The 17160-nt window shown below is 40.4% G+C and overlaps 1 protein-coding gene across 3 annotated transcripts in view; it reads left to right on the plus strand.

Annotated features, from left to right (window-relative positions):
- Positions 1-17160, plus strand: part of atrnl1a (attractin-like 1a) — a 410176-nt gene that overhangs the window by 135185 nt on the left and 257831 nt on the right. For all 3 annotated transcript variants that reach the window (XM_012872822.3, XM_021321643.2, XM_036126662.1), the window contains 2 exons: positions 2639-2875; positions 6232-6369. In XM_012872822.3, the coding sequence (XP_012728276.2) occupies positions 2639-2875; positions 6232-6369 (375 nt within the window). The remainder of the gene's footprint in view (positions 1-2638; positions 2876-6231; positions 6370-17160) is intronic.

Raw genomic sequence — 17160 nt, forward strand, 5'->3', positions numbered from 1 at the left:
TATATAGACACATTATTTTAGATTATTTATTATTGAGAGCATTTCACAGTTGACATTTTCCCCGTTTTATTCATGATTCAATATTTTTCCTATTATTTATTTAGCCTCAATAGAATGATCTTACTAGAGCTGCACCTTTAACCCATCAGGCCGCTGAAACTAATTGGGGATGACACGTTATCTACATATTAATAACTGTATGATTGTTAAAGTTCATGCGCTCATTTCGTCTGCTGTTTAGGAGGAGGGGATGTGTTGCTGAAAAACATCCAAGTCACCTTCTGTTATGTAAATAATCAATTCCATAGCAAAGGAAACCCCGGCTTTGTGTGGATTAGTTTTATCCTGTTGAAACTTCTGTCATTGTCTTTGAAGTATTGACGGCGGTGAAAAAAAAAAATACTGTGAGCTGTCAGAGAGGGGAGGGGAATAAGTGAGAGTTAAATTTAGAGGGGAGAGCACAGTAGGAGAGAGAATCAAAGCACTGGTTTCTTCCTCTGTAATTCCATTTATGCCTAAAGGAATTTAGAGCCATACTGAAAGATTGAATCAAAATGAGAGAAAAGAGGTGCAAGGGGATATGATGCTGAAAAAAGAAGCGGCGAATGAGTGCAAGATGGCTTAGTTAAGGGGAGTGAAGGAAAAACCAAAATGTAGATGGGAAATAAAGACGGAAAAAGCAGCGCATAAGTTTTTGTTATTCAGGGGAGAACGAACAAATGAATCAGCATCGTTACATGTTGAATAATGCAGCGGCAGCAAACACACAAACAGAGGACAGGGTCGGCGTTTCACGCTGGGACAAACACAACGAGGTACTTGTTAAGCTGCAACATCTGTGGCTTTGGAAACAGCTCTTGCTGAAAGAGGAAAGAAGTTCTCGCGCAAACGGAAAAAATGCTAATTCTGCTCGCTGCCGCATTTGAATAATCTTTCTGGCCTGTGAGAGACAACTGTTGATAAGTTCTGTCAGTTCTGTTCTGGTCTCATGTTCACGCCACAAAAAGTGGCGCCTCCCCCTTTGTGTTTGTGCGAGTGCATGCTCCTACCCCGTCTTTGTAGAGCAAAACTTCCCACAACAGAGGGACGAGTCGATGCTGCGAGTGAGAGCAAAGCAAAGGCTGACAAAAACAAGCTGTAAAGTTAAGTTTGGAGTGCCGTATTCCAGAAAACACTCACTCAAACACACACACGCTTGATTTCTTATGCGCGTCACCTTTCACCTGTTTTCTACCACAGCCTGTATCTCAGTATGGAGATTTTTTTTTTTTTGGTTTGTTTGTTTTTGTTTTCGTTGAAGAGCTCTGAATGCCATACCATAAAACAATGTGTCATATTTAATCTTCACCTCTGAAGTGCTTTTTTGAATGTCAGATCCACTTCATGAATACAAATGCTTCTCCAAATGTTGGCGGGTGGCGAAATGGAAAGTCCATTTCTGTATAAACGCTGAGGGTGAAAGAAAAACCAAGGCCGGGGGGGGGGAAGTAAACTTCTAGAAAGGAGAGGTTTCATCGCTGATTACTTTTTTTTTAATTACAGCTGAACATGACCTATGAAAGCTATCCCTTAAAAGGGGAAAACAAAATTGGGATTACAATCAGAATGGATCTTAAGAAGGATTTAAAGTTGTTCATCAGAAAAATAATAATGTTTATGTGCGCACTCTCTGGCAACTTTAATATGTAGTAGTGTTGGAAGCATTCCTCAGAGGCTTTCTTTTCCACTGTGTCCCAAAGTTGCTGTGTTGAATGAATAAAATCAACAGACGAATCATAGAGTTGTGGCGCTCATTATAGGACAATGATGCAGTAGCTCTGTTATGTTCAACCTGATTTCTTTTTTTTTTTTAAACTTGAATAGCTTTTTTGCTATACAGCTTACTGGTTTAAAGGAGTTAAAATGCTGAACTGCCGCTGCGAAGATGTGGTTGACGTTATTGTTTTTAATTTATGTTTTATCTGTCTTGTGTTTTTATCCATTTTTCTTTTCTGTAAGTTGAATAATTCCCCTCTCGAGCACAGTATGTTGCAGATCGTAGATAAAAGCTGTCTCATTTTAAAGATCACGTCTGATGCTTCTTTTCATTTCAGTTTCTCAACAATAGGTCTTGGTTTTGAAGAAATGGAAAGGGGTTAACACTTCAAAAAAACATAAAACATCTGTTTTCTGACAGTGGTCATGTATAGATAGGTATAGTTATGAAGGTGTGTTTATCATGAACATATTACAGTACAAGATGTTGTCAAATATTTATTTCTTAAATCATCCGTTTCTTTATTTTTTTTTACATTGAAAATGCTGAGTCATAAAATGTTACTTTCTTGACCATAATCTTGACCATCATTTTTTCCTGCTTTTTTTTAATTGTTTATATGGGTTCCCTTTAAAAATGATCTCCGGATATATTGGTGCATTTTCTCTAGTCATCACGGCGACTCTTAAACATTCGGCATAGCCGTATGAGATCTGAGCTTTGTGTCTGTGACATCGTCTGAAAAATAAAACCTAATTTGAAAACTTCCAATGTTAACCTGGCTGTCTGCTGCCATAAAACATTGTGTATACGTTTTGATTTTCTTTGGACCTTTTTCGGACCCCTTTTCACCTTCTTCCTCTGTATGCTCACACCCACCAGCCCAGAACTGTTCCGCCGTCAGGACCTGCGCCGAGTGTCTGGAGAGAGTGGAGTGTGGCTGGTGTGGCGATCCCAGCAACACAGGAAGAGGCGTGTGCATGGAAGGCTCCTACCGGGGGCCCCTGAAGCCCGCAAACACCAGGTCTGGACCCAGAGTGCGAGACAGGGACATGGTGGTGGATCAGAATCTCTGCACATCGGACAGAGGCTACAACTGGGCCTTCATCGAATGCCCTGGTGAGTGGACAGTTGCACCCGACCGCGTAGAATTGCGTGTTCGTTTGCACTTTTGTTTATTTCACTTGGCATCGATACTTTGCATGGCCTTGTGAAAAAGTTCAACGACATCAGTGTTCTGATACGTTACAAACACGAACTGAAGATCTTTGGGGGTAATGTGACAGACCCGCGCAACACTGCATATATTTGTGAAGGATGAAAAATAAAACGTGGTTTTCAAAATTCTTTATCGGAAAAATGCTCATGGTCCCTCAGATTGGATAGAGAATATCTGTGAACATCAGTCTCAGTCTTGCCACCGATTCTCAACTAGATTCAAGTCTGGACATAAAGGTAGAGTCAGCGATTTTTCCGGAACTTTTGCTACGTCCCTTTTCGAATAATTGTATATCCACAAGACCGTCTTACCTCGCTCTTCCGCTGCTCAGTGGGATCACATGAAAAAAATCTCCCAAATCCGCTCTGGTCTTATTTCTTTCTACTGAGGCCTTCCTCTTCTTCTCATAAACATTAATGCGGTTCGCTTCTTGAGACTCTCAGCCATGTTCAGAAGTCTATGGTGAGACCAGCAGAGCTACAATGAACGGCTAACGCCGAAGCTAACTGCTAAGCTAACCGGATACGTAAACACTAGAAGTGCGCAGCCAGCAAGCAGAAACGAACAAAGAACGTACATGTACACTGGCGTTACGTGAGCACGTCAGAATGATGGCTTGTGGGACAACCAATAGATAAGGTGATTACCCCGGAACCTGAGAGACAGAAGAGAGTGAGCACAGGACCAAAACTCTGACCAATCCCTGTCCGTTAGACCAAACGGGATAGATTGGTCAGAGTTTTTACAGGCCTGCAGCTCCCACAGAGATTGATTTTTTAACCTTTTTTTTTTTTCTAAATACATAATGTATTAACTACTTTTAGGATGGAAGGATCTTTTTACCCACTTTTACAGAAAGTGTTTCTGAACAGGATTACTAACTATAGCTTTAAAGGAGAAGTCCAGTCAAAATCAGAATTCAAACTGCTGAAAGTACTTTAAATATAAAATTATTACATACTGTTCAATAAATGAAAAGCTTTTTTTAATTAAGAGTAATTTCCATTTGAATATGCTTTTATGGAGGCATCCATTGTGGTGAAGAACAGTACTGCCACCTCCCAGTTTGTGACGTCAGGTTGCGTGATCGGCTGTCGAGCAAGTCCCAATGCCCTATCTGTTCCCTTGTAAATAAATACCTGTTTTCATGCCAAAATAGTTTTTTTTAACCTCTTAAACAAAGATAGACATTGTATTAAGCATTTAAATTTAAAGTAATACTAATTTAACATTTTAGAGACATAAAAAGACAACAAATAAACATTAAAGTACGGTTTATAGGTTGGGTTCTGCAATGTTATAAAATGAGTATAAAACTCATCTTTAGAACCAATCTCTGCTCAAAATGGTGATCTGCACTCCCTAATCTACTTTCAGCAGTTATCATCAGTTATTGCAACCGTAAACTGCAGACAATACAGGCAGAGGGGCTCCTTCTGAGTTTACTCTGCTGCTGTCAGGATGAGCTCCAGTGCGTTATGAGGCGGAGGCATATTTCAGCGTCACTTAGTTTAAGAGATAAGATAAGATAAGATAGGCTTTATTGATCTCACATTGGAGACATTCGCTTGCCACATCGGCTCATAAGAGAAGGTGCAAAAGTAGGAAAGGTGCATCAGTTATATACAGTGGATCTTCAAATATACAGTGGATCAAAGAAAAAGAGAAAATAAGAATAAAAATACAAAAAGAAATAGGAAAGGGCATATGATGTCTTATTTTACTTTGGTCTTATTTTTTCTAAAGTCGCTTGTAAATTTCATGAGTTGCGTGTTAGAGACCAAACAAGTGACTTCACTTTCAGAAACAAGCCCAAAAAACTGCAACCCGCAACTCATGAAATTTACAAGCGACTTTAGAAAAAATAGGACCAAAGTCGCATAAAACAAGTGTGATTCGCCACAGTTAGCATTGTTTCCAAGTGTGTCGTATCACTCCACCCCTCTGGTCGGGTAAACAAATGTCCCGGCAAATTCTACATTATAAAAAAGAAAAACCTACCGAAAATTCTCGCTCTCGTGTCATCTTGAAGACATTCTTCTTCGAAATGTTGGCTACAGATGACGTTTTTTTTTCTCTGGCCAGAAGTTCGATGGCAAATCCTCCCTCTTCAAGTAGACAATCCAACAAAAGAGCCGGTGGTGGATCATGAATTGGAAAGGCGAAATAAGTCATGTTTTTTTCACTTTTACCCGATGTATTAGAACATCCAACTGCCATGCACGTGGGCATTGTCACTTTAACAATAGGTTTCGTGAATTTTAATGGTGAAGTCCTCTCGAAATCTGAAATAATTGTTGTTGATCACAGCTGTGTACAACAGCTCCTACTGATTTAGCTTGTAGAGCGCAGTGGCTTACCGCAACATTACGTCACAGGATGTGATGTCCAAATATGGGCAGTAATGGCCGCCCCCATACACAGTGATCCAGACGACAATTTTTGCTTTTATTTTCTTATTGATTAACGCTAAATTCATTAAATCACCACGGACGTATTAGTTTTAGGTATAGCTAATGATCCACTGATTTTTCCCTGTTGACCGGACTTCTCCTTTAAATGAGTAGGTGGTTCTCACACGTAAATATGTTTAAAAACAAATTATCCCTGGGCTGATTGGGTAATTTTCCTTGGAAGGTGAACTTGGACCCCAGTCTCAACTCTGTTGTAGCTTCCAATAGGTTTTTTCTTCCAGTGTTGTCATGCGTTTAGCTCCATGTATGTTCCAGTTTTGCCATCCATGACAAATAAAATAAAAAAATCCCCATGGCATGATGATGCCAATGTCGTGTGTCAACATAAGGATGAGGTATTTGGGTTTAGGTGAGATGTTAGGGATCCCCCAAAAATGTTTTCAGTCATTTTTCCTTTGTTTGCAATATATTGACTTTATTTTGATTTATTTGAATGAACAAGAGAAAAAAATAAGTTGTAGATAGATATTTATTTAAAAAGAATTTGAAAGCCATGTAGAATTTTCATTTCACAAGTATGTGCACATTTACTATCAAATAAAATACCAATACCATACAGTCTTCTGAAGAGTGTTTCTTCCTTTCTTGCTGGCAATTCCAGCGTGCAGCTTCACGCCGCCGATTCAGACAGGGGAGCGCTAACAGTGTAATGTAGTCCAAAGTGAAATTAGTGAACGGTTTTAGCAGCGGTTAAAAATAAAATGTGCAATGAAAAGCAAATTCATTTCCCTTATGCTGCAGCTCATAAACCCACCAGTGCTGCGTGTCTTGTTTCCTTCCAGCGTGTCAGTGTAACGGCCACAGCAGGTGTGTGAACAGCAGTGTGTGTGAGCACTGTGGGAACCTGACAGCGGGGACGCACTGTCAGACCTGCATGCCCGGTTATTACGGAGACCCCACCAACGGAGGGAAGTGTAACGGTAAGGTGCCTGGAGATTCAAGGCTGCGTTCCCCTTGAGTCTGTGAGATGTGCATGTGATTCACTCATTGGCGGATCTCGACAGAAAATGTTGCTGAAGGCAGTTTCATCCCCCATAGGCTTCACAGTTTTTAGAAAAAAAGGCAATATTGTACTAATCCTCTAAACCCATTTAAAGCCTTTATTCTCCTTTTCTCAGCTTTCATGGCATGCAGTATTCAAACCCAACATTGTAATAGTAGCCCACGGCCTGATGGGGGCAGTGTTTAAAAGCCTTGCGCTCCAATCAGAGCAGAAAGTGGACCTGCATGTGGTTGGGAGCAGGGGTGCGTTGCAACCTCGACAAGATGCTGCAGTTAGGACGTCCCTGCATGCTTTTTTTTTTTTTTTTTGGTGTCATATGGAAATCATTACACACCCAAAATAATGAAACCACAGGAAAAAAAAAAAACGTGTGGGCTGTAATTTAAGGGGTCATTTGAGGGGAGTGTTTGGATGCTTTGTGCCTTGGCGGAGGAGCATCAGCAGCGAGCAGAGAGAGGGATGAATGAGTGAGTGCTGGTGAAGTGAGACAGAGGTGCAGTTGCATTAGTTTCTCTGTGAATGATGTGCGTTTTGGCTTGGTGGCGGCATGGCATTAAATCGCTCTTAATCATTTTCTTATTTCCTGACTTCCCCGGCGGATTTTCACAGCGAGTGTTGCGCTGATGGATGCATCCCCCCCCCCCCAGCCCCCCCATCCTCCTCCTCCTTACTGAACAGCCACCAAGTCACTCTCTCTGCTGCTTTGGCCTCATTTCTTTCTCCGTTCAATCTTTTGTTACGTTTATATATAGAGTTATGTCTTAGTTGTCATCCCTACTTCTTTTTTTTTCCTTTTTAATTTTATCATCCTATATTTTCTGTTTCTTATAAACATTTTTTTTGCCTTTTCTCTCTGTTTTCTAATAATTTCTTAATAAAAGATGAAAAAATACTTTGTTTTAACTCATTAACTATAATGTAACCTTGTTTTCTTTGCCCTGAGCCTTTCACATCTTGTTACAGTGCTAACATAAATCTGAATGTATTTAATTATGATTTTATGCAGAAGAGCAAGAAGGTTTGGCTCATCTTTGGGAACTGGAAAGAGATTGATTGAATATTTATATTTAAAAATTCCATTTTGTATTTGTATTAATGCTTTAACTCTGTTGGGGTTTTCACCTCAGGTTTGCACATCTAGTGACTGAGATTTTTTGCCCGTTCTTGGTAAAGTTGCTCAAGATCAGTCAGCATCTCTCAGTATCAATTCTCAGTTTGAAAAATCAGAAATTGCAGAGAGAACGCAACCACGTCACCCTACTCTCAGTAGGAAGCAGGGGACGCCTGCTCCAAACATCATATTGCCAAACCCCTGTTGACTAAACATGAATCAAATAAAGACACAACTTACAGATAAGTTATCTGTTATTATCTGGCGCTCGTATAACCTCCCTTTGTAATGCCACCCTGGGTGGCTGTAGCCTCGTGAGACCATCCTGATCTCGCGAGCTTTCAAGGTTTCACTCGCAGATCAGTCTGGCTACTCTCCGTTAAAGAAAATTTGGAGCCGTTCACCAAACGAACATCCAATCAGCGTTGGCTTTGAGGCGGGTTGAGGTGTGACGCAACGAGAAGCGCGTCAGTTCAGTCTTAACAACATGGCGGCTTCAGCTGATGAAACTAGCGTTAGCGTGGCTATCGAGCAAGTTTTATCGGAATTACAGAGTATTTCTTTGCTGAGCTAACGAGCCTTTACCTGCAGCAGCAAGAGTAGCTTGGCTTGTGGTTGTGTTTTTGTCGTCGCTCGTAACAGAGTGACGACGAATCTGATTGGTTCATTTGGCCCGTCTATCACCAACATAGGCCAATCAGCTAACCAGTATTTTCGCCCCTTCCCAAAATTACTTCAACGGAAGGTTTCCAGATGGATATGCGGAGCAAATCTATCTGGCGGAGTCAGGTTAGGGTGGCTGCCCATACAGCCCAAATTAAAAACTACCTTTACCTTTTGAACCTACAGTGGTTTCAACTTGATTCTTTATCTTGTATATCAGCAATGTTGACTATCATGACTGAAATCCATCTGCTTCCACATCCTCACGTCTCCGTCTCTTACCTACTTCTGCAAGACAATCATTCCGTGCTTCGGTTTACACTGACTCCATCTTCCACCCTCGTTTCCCCTTCCCGCCAAGCCATTCATCCCTTTTTCTCCATTCCTTAGATTTACCTTGAGCTAAACGGCCGGGAGTAAATGGCGTGTGGCCGATTAGAGCGCTGAATGATGGAGAGACAGCTCTACCGCTTCCACGAAGGAGGGGAGAGGGGGTACGGACTGTGGGAGGAAGGGCTGGAAGGGAGCGGGGACAGGAAGAGGGAGGGGACAGGAAAGGGGACGGAAAGGAAGGACATGAAGCAGAGTTAATATGGGTGGAAATGGACAGATGTCCTTGGTTAGAGGACATGACGGAAGAGGTGGAGGGAGGAAGGGAAGGGGAGAGATAGAGGAAAGACAGAGAAGGGAGTCTGTCCCTTCTCTGTCCCTGTGACAGATGATTAACTAACCTTGTCAAATCTGGATAAAGTGTGTGTCTGCGGGAGTGTGCGCAGGACATTAGTGTCCTTTCTCTTTGACTGGATCATTCACTTTGTCCCGCACACTTACAGAATCAAACCTACTCACGGCGACCTTTAGAGCTGCGGCCGACAGCCAGCGTGATCGTCGGCCTCTCCTTCTGTCTGTTGGGACGCTCAGGTCGGATCATAGATTTTAAACTCCAAAAAGAAACCGTAAATGTTTCAAGCACCTCCTGGCTTATTGGGTTTTTGTTTCTTTTTTTTTTCCCTCATCCCCCCCGTCTCATTTTTACCACAGGCACGGCGGCGTTACAGGAACGCTTCCGTAAACATATTTTTCACGGCAATGGTTGTGCCAGGCTGTGTTAGTTTTACAGATGGAACCACGTCCACACCTGGTAGAGGTGCGTTCACAGGTGGAAACATATGATGCCTGTTTGGCTTCATCTGTCTCGCATACAGTGATGCCTTGAATTATGAGTGGAATTTGTTCTGCGACGGAGCTCGTAGTTCAGATTACTTTTATGTCAAATCAACTACCCCCACTGGTATACATTGAAATGTATTTTATCTATCTATTCAAGATATAGTTTTGAATAAGGAATATTTACTTGCAGTTGCAAAAACTGTATTGTATAAAACCACAATACAATAAAATGTAGTGCAACAAACCAATATTAATTATAGTATAATATACATTTATCTTGGAGATCAGACGGCATGAAGATAATGACGCAGGTGGATGAGAAGGGCTGAAATGAAGAACTTAAGCTTAATAGCAGACTATTGTCCTCTCTACCACACTTTCCTAACTTTAATCTGTACAGGTTTTCTTTAACACGTGTTCAATTTAATCTGTTTTATCCTCACTTTCAGAATGTCCCTGATATTAGCAAAGGCTGGGAATCTAGATTCAGAAAGTAAAAAACCACTCCAGAGATAAGTTCCAACTATTTGCATTTCCAGCTCCAAAGCATAGACAGGGACTAACATCCATAGACATTATATACATAGCTGCCTCATTACGTGCTGGAGCGCATCCTGTGTCGCTGCCATCTTGGATGGGTCTCTCCTACTCTAGGCTGGGATAGCAGCCAATGGGAGTAAACACAGAAGGAGCAACTTTGCTTATATTTTCTGCAGCTTATGGTTGCAATAACCGGGGATAACTATTGAGAGTAGATCACGTGGTGAAGATCATCATTTTAGGCTGAGATTGGTGCTGAAGCAGAGTCTTGATGACCTCAACAGTTGGATGACTTTAAATTTCCTGCATTTAAATTCTGACAAGACAGAAGTTATAATCTTTGGACCAGAGTCCTCAAAAAGTAAACTTCTTAATCAATCACTTAATCTGGGTGGCATTAACTTGGCCTCTGGTAATAAAGTAAAAAATCTTGGTGTTATTTTTGACCAAGACATGTCATTTAAATCCCATATTAAACAGGTTTCCAGAGTTTCCTTTTTTCACCTCAGGAATATCGCAAAAATTAGTAATATTCTGTCCAGAATATTAGGGGTGACGCTGAAAAACTAGTCCATGCATTTGTTACTTCAAGGCTGGACTATTGTAATTCTTTACTATCAGGAAGTCCACAAAATGCAGTTCAAAGTCTTCAGCTGATCCAAAATGCTGCAGCAAGAGTTCTGATGAAAATCAACAAGTGGGATCATATTTCTCCAATTTTAGCTTCCCTTCATTGGCTTCCTGTTAAATCAAGAATATAATTTAATATTCTCCTTCTAACGTATAAAGCCCTTAATAATCAAGCTCCATCATATATCAGAGCTCTGATTACCCCGTATGTTCCTAACAGAGCACTTCGCTCTCAGACTGCAGGTCTGCTGGTGGTTCCTAGAGTCTCTAAAAGTAGAATGGGAGGCAGATCCTTTAGCTATCAGGCTCCTCTCCTGTGGAACCAACTCCCAGTTTTGGTCCGTGAGGCAGACACCCTGTCTACTTTTAAGACTAATTTTAAAACTTTCCTTTTTGACAAAGCTTCTAGATAGAGTGGGTCATGTTACCCTGAGCTACCTCTATAGTTATGCTGCTATAGGCTTAGGCTGCTGGAGGACATCAGGGTCTATTTTTCTCACTCTGCTGAGTTCTACTTTTTTCCAATTTGCATTGCTTGTTGTCATTTCAGCTTTTAACTTTTTGCTCTCTCTCTTTTCTCTTCATAGAAGGTACATCTGGTCTGGCGTTCTGTTAACTGTGACATCATCCAGAGAAAACAGATCACCCGCTACTACCATCTAATGTTGAACAGATTACTGGATCAATGTGTGCTTCTGTGCTTTTTTGTTTCTCTTGTTGTGTCTCTGCTCTGTCTTCTGTAACCCCCAGTCGGTCGAGGCAGATGACCGTTCATACTGAGCCCGGTTCTGCTGGAGATTTTTCCTTCCCGTTAAAGGGAAGTTTTTCTTTCCACCGTCGCTTCATGCTTGCTCAGTATGAGGGATTGCTGCAAAGTCATGGACAATGTAGACGACTCTCCCTGTGGCTCTACGGTTCCCCAGGAGTGAATGCTGCTTGTCGGGACTTTGAAGCAATCAACTGGTTTCCTTATATAGGACATTTTTGACCAATCTGTATAATATGACCCAATCTGTATAATATAATAGAATTTGTCTTTGTAAAGTGCCTTGAGATGACATGTTTCATGAATTGGTGCTATATAAATAAAATTGAATTGTATTGAATTGAAAAACAAAATGTTGACATCCAGTAATCAAAGTAAACATTAGTGCTTCGGCTCTTTTCTAGCTTGGCTATTCATGCCCATGAGCTTTTAGACTTTGAAGCTGATTCAGTGTCCAAAATAAACTTTGTGAAGAACACATCGCCTACCAAAAGTTTTGGATTAACCCAAGAGTGAGTTTCAATGTTTACTCTCAGATTCAGGCCTGCAGGGGAGAGACTTCTGCCCCTTGTAACAATAAAAACAAAAGCCTGTAACAGTCTGTCACAAAGCTCTCAACTGACATCTTGTCCCTGGGCAGAGGTATTAAACCTCAGGATGGCTGTTAGTTTTTTATTAAAGGAACTCTGTAAAAATGGTGAGGGAGGCCAGTAAAATGTTGCATTCTTTGTGTGTAGGCAGAAGTCATATTTATACACACTGCTACATTACTCTTATTATATATGTGTTGGTGCATGCTTGTGGGAAGGCTTCAAGTAAAGGGAAGAGCCGCTTGTCTGGCAGTGGGAAAGCAACAAGCAGCAGCAGCTGCTGTCAGCACAAGCACATATCCTCATTAACCGTCTCAACAGTCAGGTTTCTGTGTTAATGACTCAATGTTGTTTATTCTGGTTTTTTGATTTGTTTATTTAGATTTCACCTTTGAGTTTGTTAGTGTTCTTTATTCAGATTGGTCATGTCTCAAGTTAGCTTACGTAGGTGCTTAAAGCTCCTTGATGACCTCCACTGTTCCTGTTTCTTGTTCGTTATGTGTACCTTTGCTTCATATAGTTCATTATTTCACCTCATGCCTGTTTTTCGCTGAGGTTGACCTAATCTGGGTGGTGTCCGAAACAAAACCGGTTCCCTAAAATACATCTACCTAAGTTATATAATAATAATAATAATAATAATAATAATAATAATAATAATAATAATAGCTATGAATCATTTAAATTTGTCAACTTAATGTTCAAAATGGTAGAAGCATAAGGGGGATACTGTTGACTCAGCATGATTGTTTTTTTTAAGTAATGCTGGAAATTTATTTTATTATTGTATTTATTGCTATTGTAAAAAAAATCTGATCATAACAACCTATATGAACCGTGTAAAATCAAATAATTTAAATTAATGATGTTTGAAAACCCACCAAATTAACTGTAATTTTGGAATTGTTTTTTTTTATATTTATACTTTTTTCTCCACTGGTTGTTTCATGAGCATCAATACATTTGAAAGCGTGATCTAATGCAGTTCCTGTGTGCAGTTTAGGGATATAAATCTTTCTTTTGTTGGTGTCTTGAAGAAGTCTTATTAAAAATGGGTTATTTTTGGTAAGAGCACGATTTGTGTTTATAGGGCTTTGACTGCAGTGGCATGCAGTCAGACCTATACAGTTACCTAAGAAAGGCCGCAAAGAAGTTCTAAATGTCTTTTTATCATCATATTTCTTATTAGCAAAATCAAAACCACAAAACACGATGCATTTTTAAATCCATATCGCCTACCTCATTATGACGAATATATCTCTGGGCTAAATTCAGTTCAACTTCAGCTCAGTTACACCCACACAGAACACACCTGTGTCCTCTAGGGCTGTCTTCTTTATCGTCTTCAGGGAACCATATCAGCTTTCATTATCTGTTCTCGTACTTGTTATGTTTTGTGCTTTGGCGTAAAACACTCCTCTGCCATGACCATCTATCACTGAGCAGTTTTATTGCCACCATAAATTTTTTTTTTTGCATGATTCACATCAGCACTGTTCCCGTCTCACTGTGGTACTCAATCTTTCTCTGCTCCATCAGAAGTATGATGCAGTCTTTGAATGTCTGCGAAGACTCGTGGAGAAATGCATGGCAACACTTTGTTGAGCAAAGGCTGTCTGAGGGACTTGTCTCTCTGGGACATGTCTCACGGAATCATTTTCATCATTTCTCAACATCTGCAGCCCGCGTTCGTTTTTTGATTTTCTGGTACAGATGTGAACCTCGCCGTTATCGCAACATGATGACCTCTGCTGTCAATTTAAAGACAGCTGGTGAAAGCTAAATTATCAGCTGCTGAAAGGATGTTTGTTTTTGAGGTGTCTGTGATGCTAAGCTTCAATCAGAGGGGGGATCTGTCTCTGATGAAGGGCATATTTGTGTTTGGTGAGGGATGCCTAGAAAGCTAAATAGAGCAGTATCTCTCCAGGAAACTGGCAATCCAGCAGTATTTGAAGAGAGTGTGTGTCCCTAAGCCCCACCCCACCTCCTTAAGTTCCTCAGTGTAGTCCTGAACGCCAAGGTAATCCCTACCAGAAAGAGTAAATAGCACCAAGATCCAATGACAACATCTTTTGTCTTATCTGATTATAGAAATAAAGCAGTAAATTTTTTGTAGGCTTTTACGCCTTCATGAGATGGTATTAGTCTAGCTTGTTGATTAGTTTCAAGTGTATCATCTGCATAGCTATGGGTATCTTGTTAGTCTATTTTTACTCACTAATGAAAATATACATGGGGAGGTAATGCCCAAGGCACCTCTACAAGGCCAATACACATGTGTGAGGTAGATTTGTTTACTTTAAGAGAGCTGTTGTCTGAGCCTCTACAAAATGCTTGGTAAATGTTCTCTGTGTTATGACATTTTTGTGATGCTGTTTGAGCTCTTTTTTTAAATTGAAGAACGGGTAAAAATTTAATCTTGTGCAAAGTTCTTCATGCTGAGGAAATACTGAAGGTACTGAATGATTAGATGGTTGAGGTATTATGTCCGTGTGTACACAACATTTAGGAAGGAAAATGTATTTGCAGAAGTTGGCTAAAGGCTGGTTCACATGGCAGGAATTTTTGCCCCGATCTTCCCATTCCGACAGGTGCCGACTATCTGCGTGTCTCTTAACATAATCTTAAAAGATATTCCTGCCATGTGTGGAGTGTTAAGAGGGATCTGGTCCGCTCAGTGGAACGTCCGAAACGCTCCGACCTCAAATCGGGGATGTTCAACATGCTGGATTGTCTTGCCCTGAAAACCAAAGCGTGTGTGGTGTTCCCAGAGGACAAACAAACACAGAGCCTGTTGAATGTGACATGTAGCCAATCAGAAGGTGAGATTAGGGAAAAAAAAAAAACCTAACTCACCTCCATATCATAGTGCAGCAAGCGTAGAGTTTTGCTCAACCCATTGCCTGAAAGTGTAAAGACCATCTGCCAAAACTGAGAGCCTTGTACAAAACGCCAAGAGGCTCATGATAATTCTAGAGGAGCTGCATGGGACCACAGCTCAGGTGGGAGAATCTCTTAACGGAACAAATCTTGGTCTTGTACTTTAAAATCTGGCCTGTGTTAAAGTAAGAAGAAAGGCATAGACCTATTTGCAGTTAGCCATAAGCCGTGTAGGGTACACAACGCTACATGCCTTGTGGAAGAGGGTGCTCTGGTCAAATGAGAACAAAATTCAACTCTCTGGCCTCTGTGAAAAATGGGAAGTGTGGTGAAAGAACACCCACTTCACAGTAAAAATCTTTTGGCAGCATCTAGGACTTTGCATGTTTTCAGCACAATCAGAACCTGGAGAAAGTTGGAGTCATGCACTGATGCTGAAGATTTTTTTTTATTATTATAGAGCCCAGCCTAACAAAGTAATTTCCCCCTGGGATCATTAAAGTATGTCTAAATCTGAATCTGACTCTGAATCTAGTTTGTTCATTTCAGTTTCAACATTGGGAAGAGAGATGTTTATCATTTAAAAATACAAAAGTAAGAAAATATTCACTTGAATTTCCTTGGCTGGTGTTTAGCAGAGTAGGGAAATGAACACACACAAACGAGCTAGCTGTGAAAAACAGCCTTTGCTTTAGAATAATGCCACATTCAAACTGCTATCCTGTCAGCTAGAGGTTAACTGGAGGACAATTAAAACCAAGTCTAAAAAAGGTTAAATTCAATCTAAATTGGTTTATTTTCAATTTAGCAAAAACATACGTCTCATTCTGTGAGACTTATGACCAGTGCTGGAAAAAGACAACCTTTATGACATTTATTACTAAGTGTGAGGGTAATTACTCATAATCACTGCAACACAACAAAACAACATGAATGAAAATGTGTTAGTAAATCTGATTTTTTGGGGTTCTTTTTAAATTCTTTTGATCTCTAGTAAATGATGAGTGCAAGCTCTGACTCCTGTCTCATCTTGAAGATATTGCTTTCTCAAAGAACTGTTTGCTTTCATTGGTAGCTCGGCATGTATGCTAATCAACACAGAGACTGACATTAGATAGTATGCATATGGTAAATTAGCTCATACTCTAGCATATATGACAAACCCTCATGCTGAATGCAGTTAAAAATGCGTTCTTTGTTTTAGTGCAATTAGCATGACATTTATCACTCTTTTTCGATACTGAATCATTTTACCTTCTAATTGTGCCACTTACGACTAGTTTGCCCTCTTGAATACAGTATACTGTTGAGTAACAGTGTGTCACATGCCTGCTATCTAAATGAGAGCCGCTGGATCCTAAAGCAAAGTGGAGCAATTAAAGCTCCTTTGTTGCTGATGATCTTATGGATCTGAAAACAGTTTAATATGGTTCTTAGAATACCACACTATCATACTTAAACACTACTGACTGCGCAGAAAAATGTTTGTCTACAAAGTTTTCAGCAAAAACTAGACAAAAACCTGAAAGGGAATGAAAACATGTAGCTGCTGAAGGCACATTAGGGTCTTGTTCTTCAGTCAGTCTTTTTGTGTCACCCAGGGGTTTTGAAAGTGTACTGTGACATTACTAGAGAGGCACCGATACAGTTTCTGATCCAATCCGATAACGATAACTGGTCTGAGCATATTGGCCGATACCGATCCGATTCTACTGTTGAATAGATTAAATGTATACCTTGCCGTGTCGGTGAAGGCAGCAGAGTTGACATAAACATTGTTTTAAAAAAAGGTCTGCGTGCACTTTAGCATGGTGCTTTTGGAGGTGCTTATTTATAGAATGTTTCCAAATAGCACACTTGGCTTGGCTGGTGTTTGCTTTATGTTGCTCTGTATTTGCTGATGACTAGCTACTGTGCGCACACTGCATGTAAACAAAGAATTGCAATGACTACATCCCTGCAAGTGTATTGCAGTGTATGATAATAATAAAAAATAAAATGACGGGATCGGAATGCTGGATCGGCGTCATTCATCCGATATCTGATCCAGCTAATTAGACATCGGAGCTAATATCCGATCCGGGTATCGGATCGTTGCATCTTTAGACATTACATGTGTTTTAACAGAAAATAAGTTATGCCTCGTGTCACCATATCACTACACAGGCTACTGTCAATCAGAATCATGGTAAAAAAAATGTGATTGTTAGACCCATAAACCCCCAATACCCCATCACACCATTACAGCATCTTCCTATATGTGCTGTATATAAATAACTCTCCAGTATTGCATTTCTATGCCTCTAATACTATAGCATACACAATATAATTACTAGCTATACCCGGATACCACACGTC

This window comes from Fundulus heteroclitus, chromosome 22, assembly GCF_011125445.2.
Source record: "Fundulus heteroclitus isolate FHET01 chromosome 22, MU-UCD_Fhet_4.1, whole genome shotgun sequence".
NCBI classification, from domain to species: Eukaryota; Metazoa; Chordata; class Actinopteri; order Cyprinodontiformes; family Fundulidae; genus Fundulus; species Fundulus heteroclitus.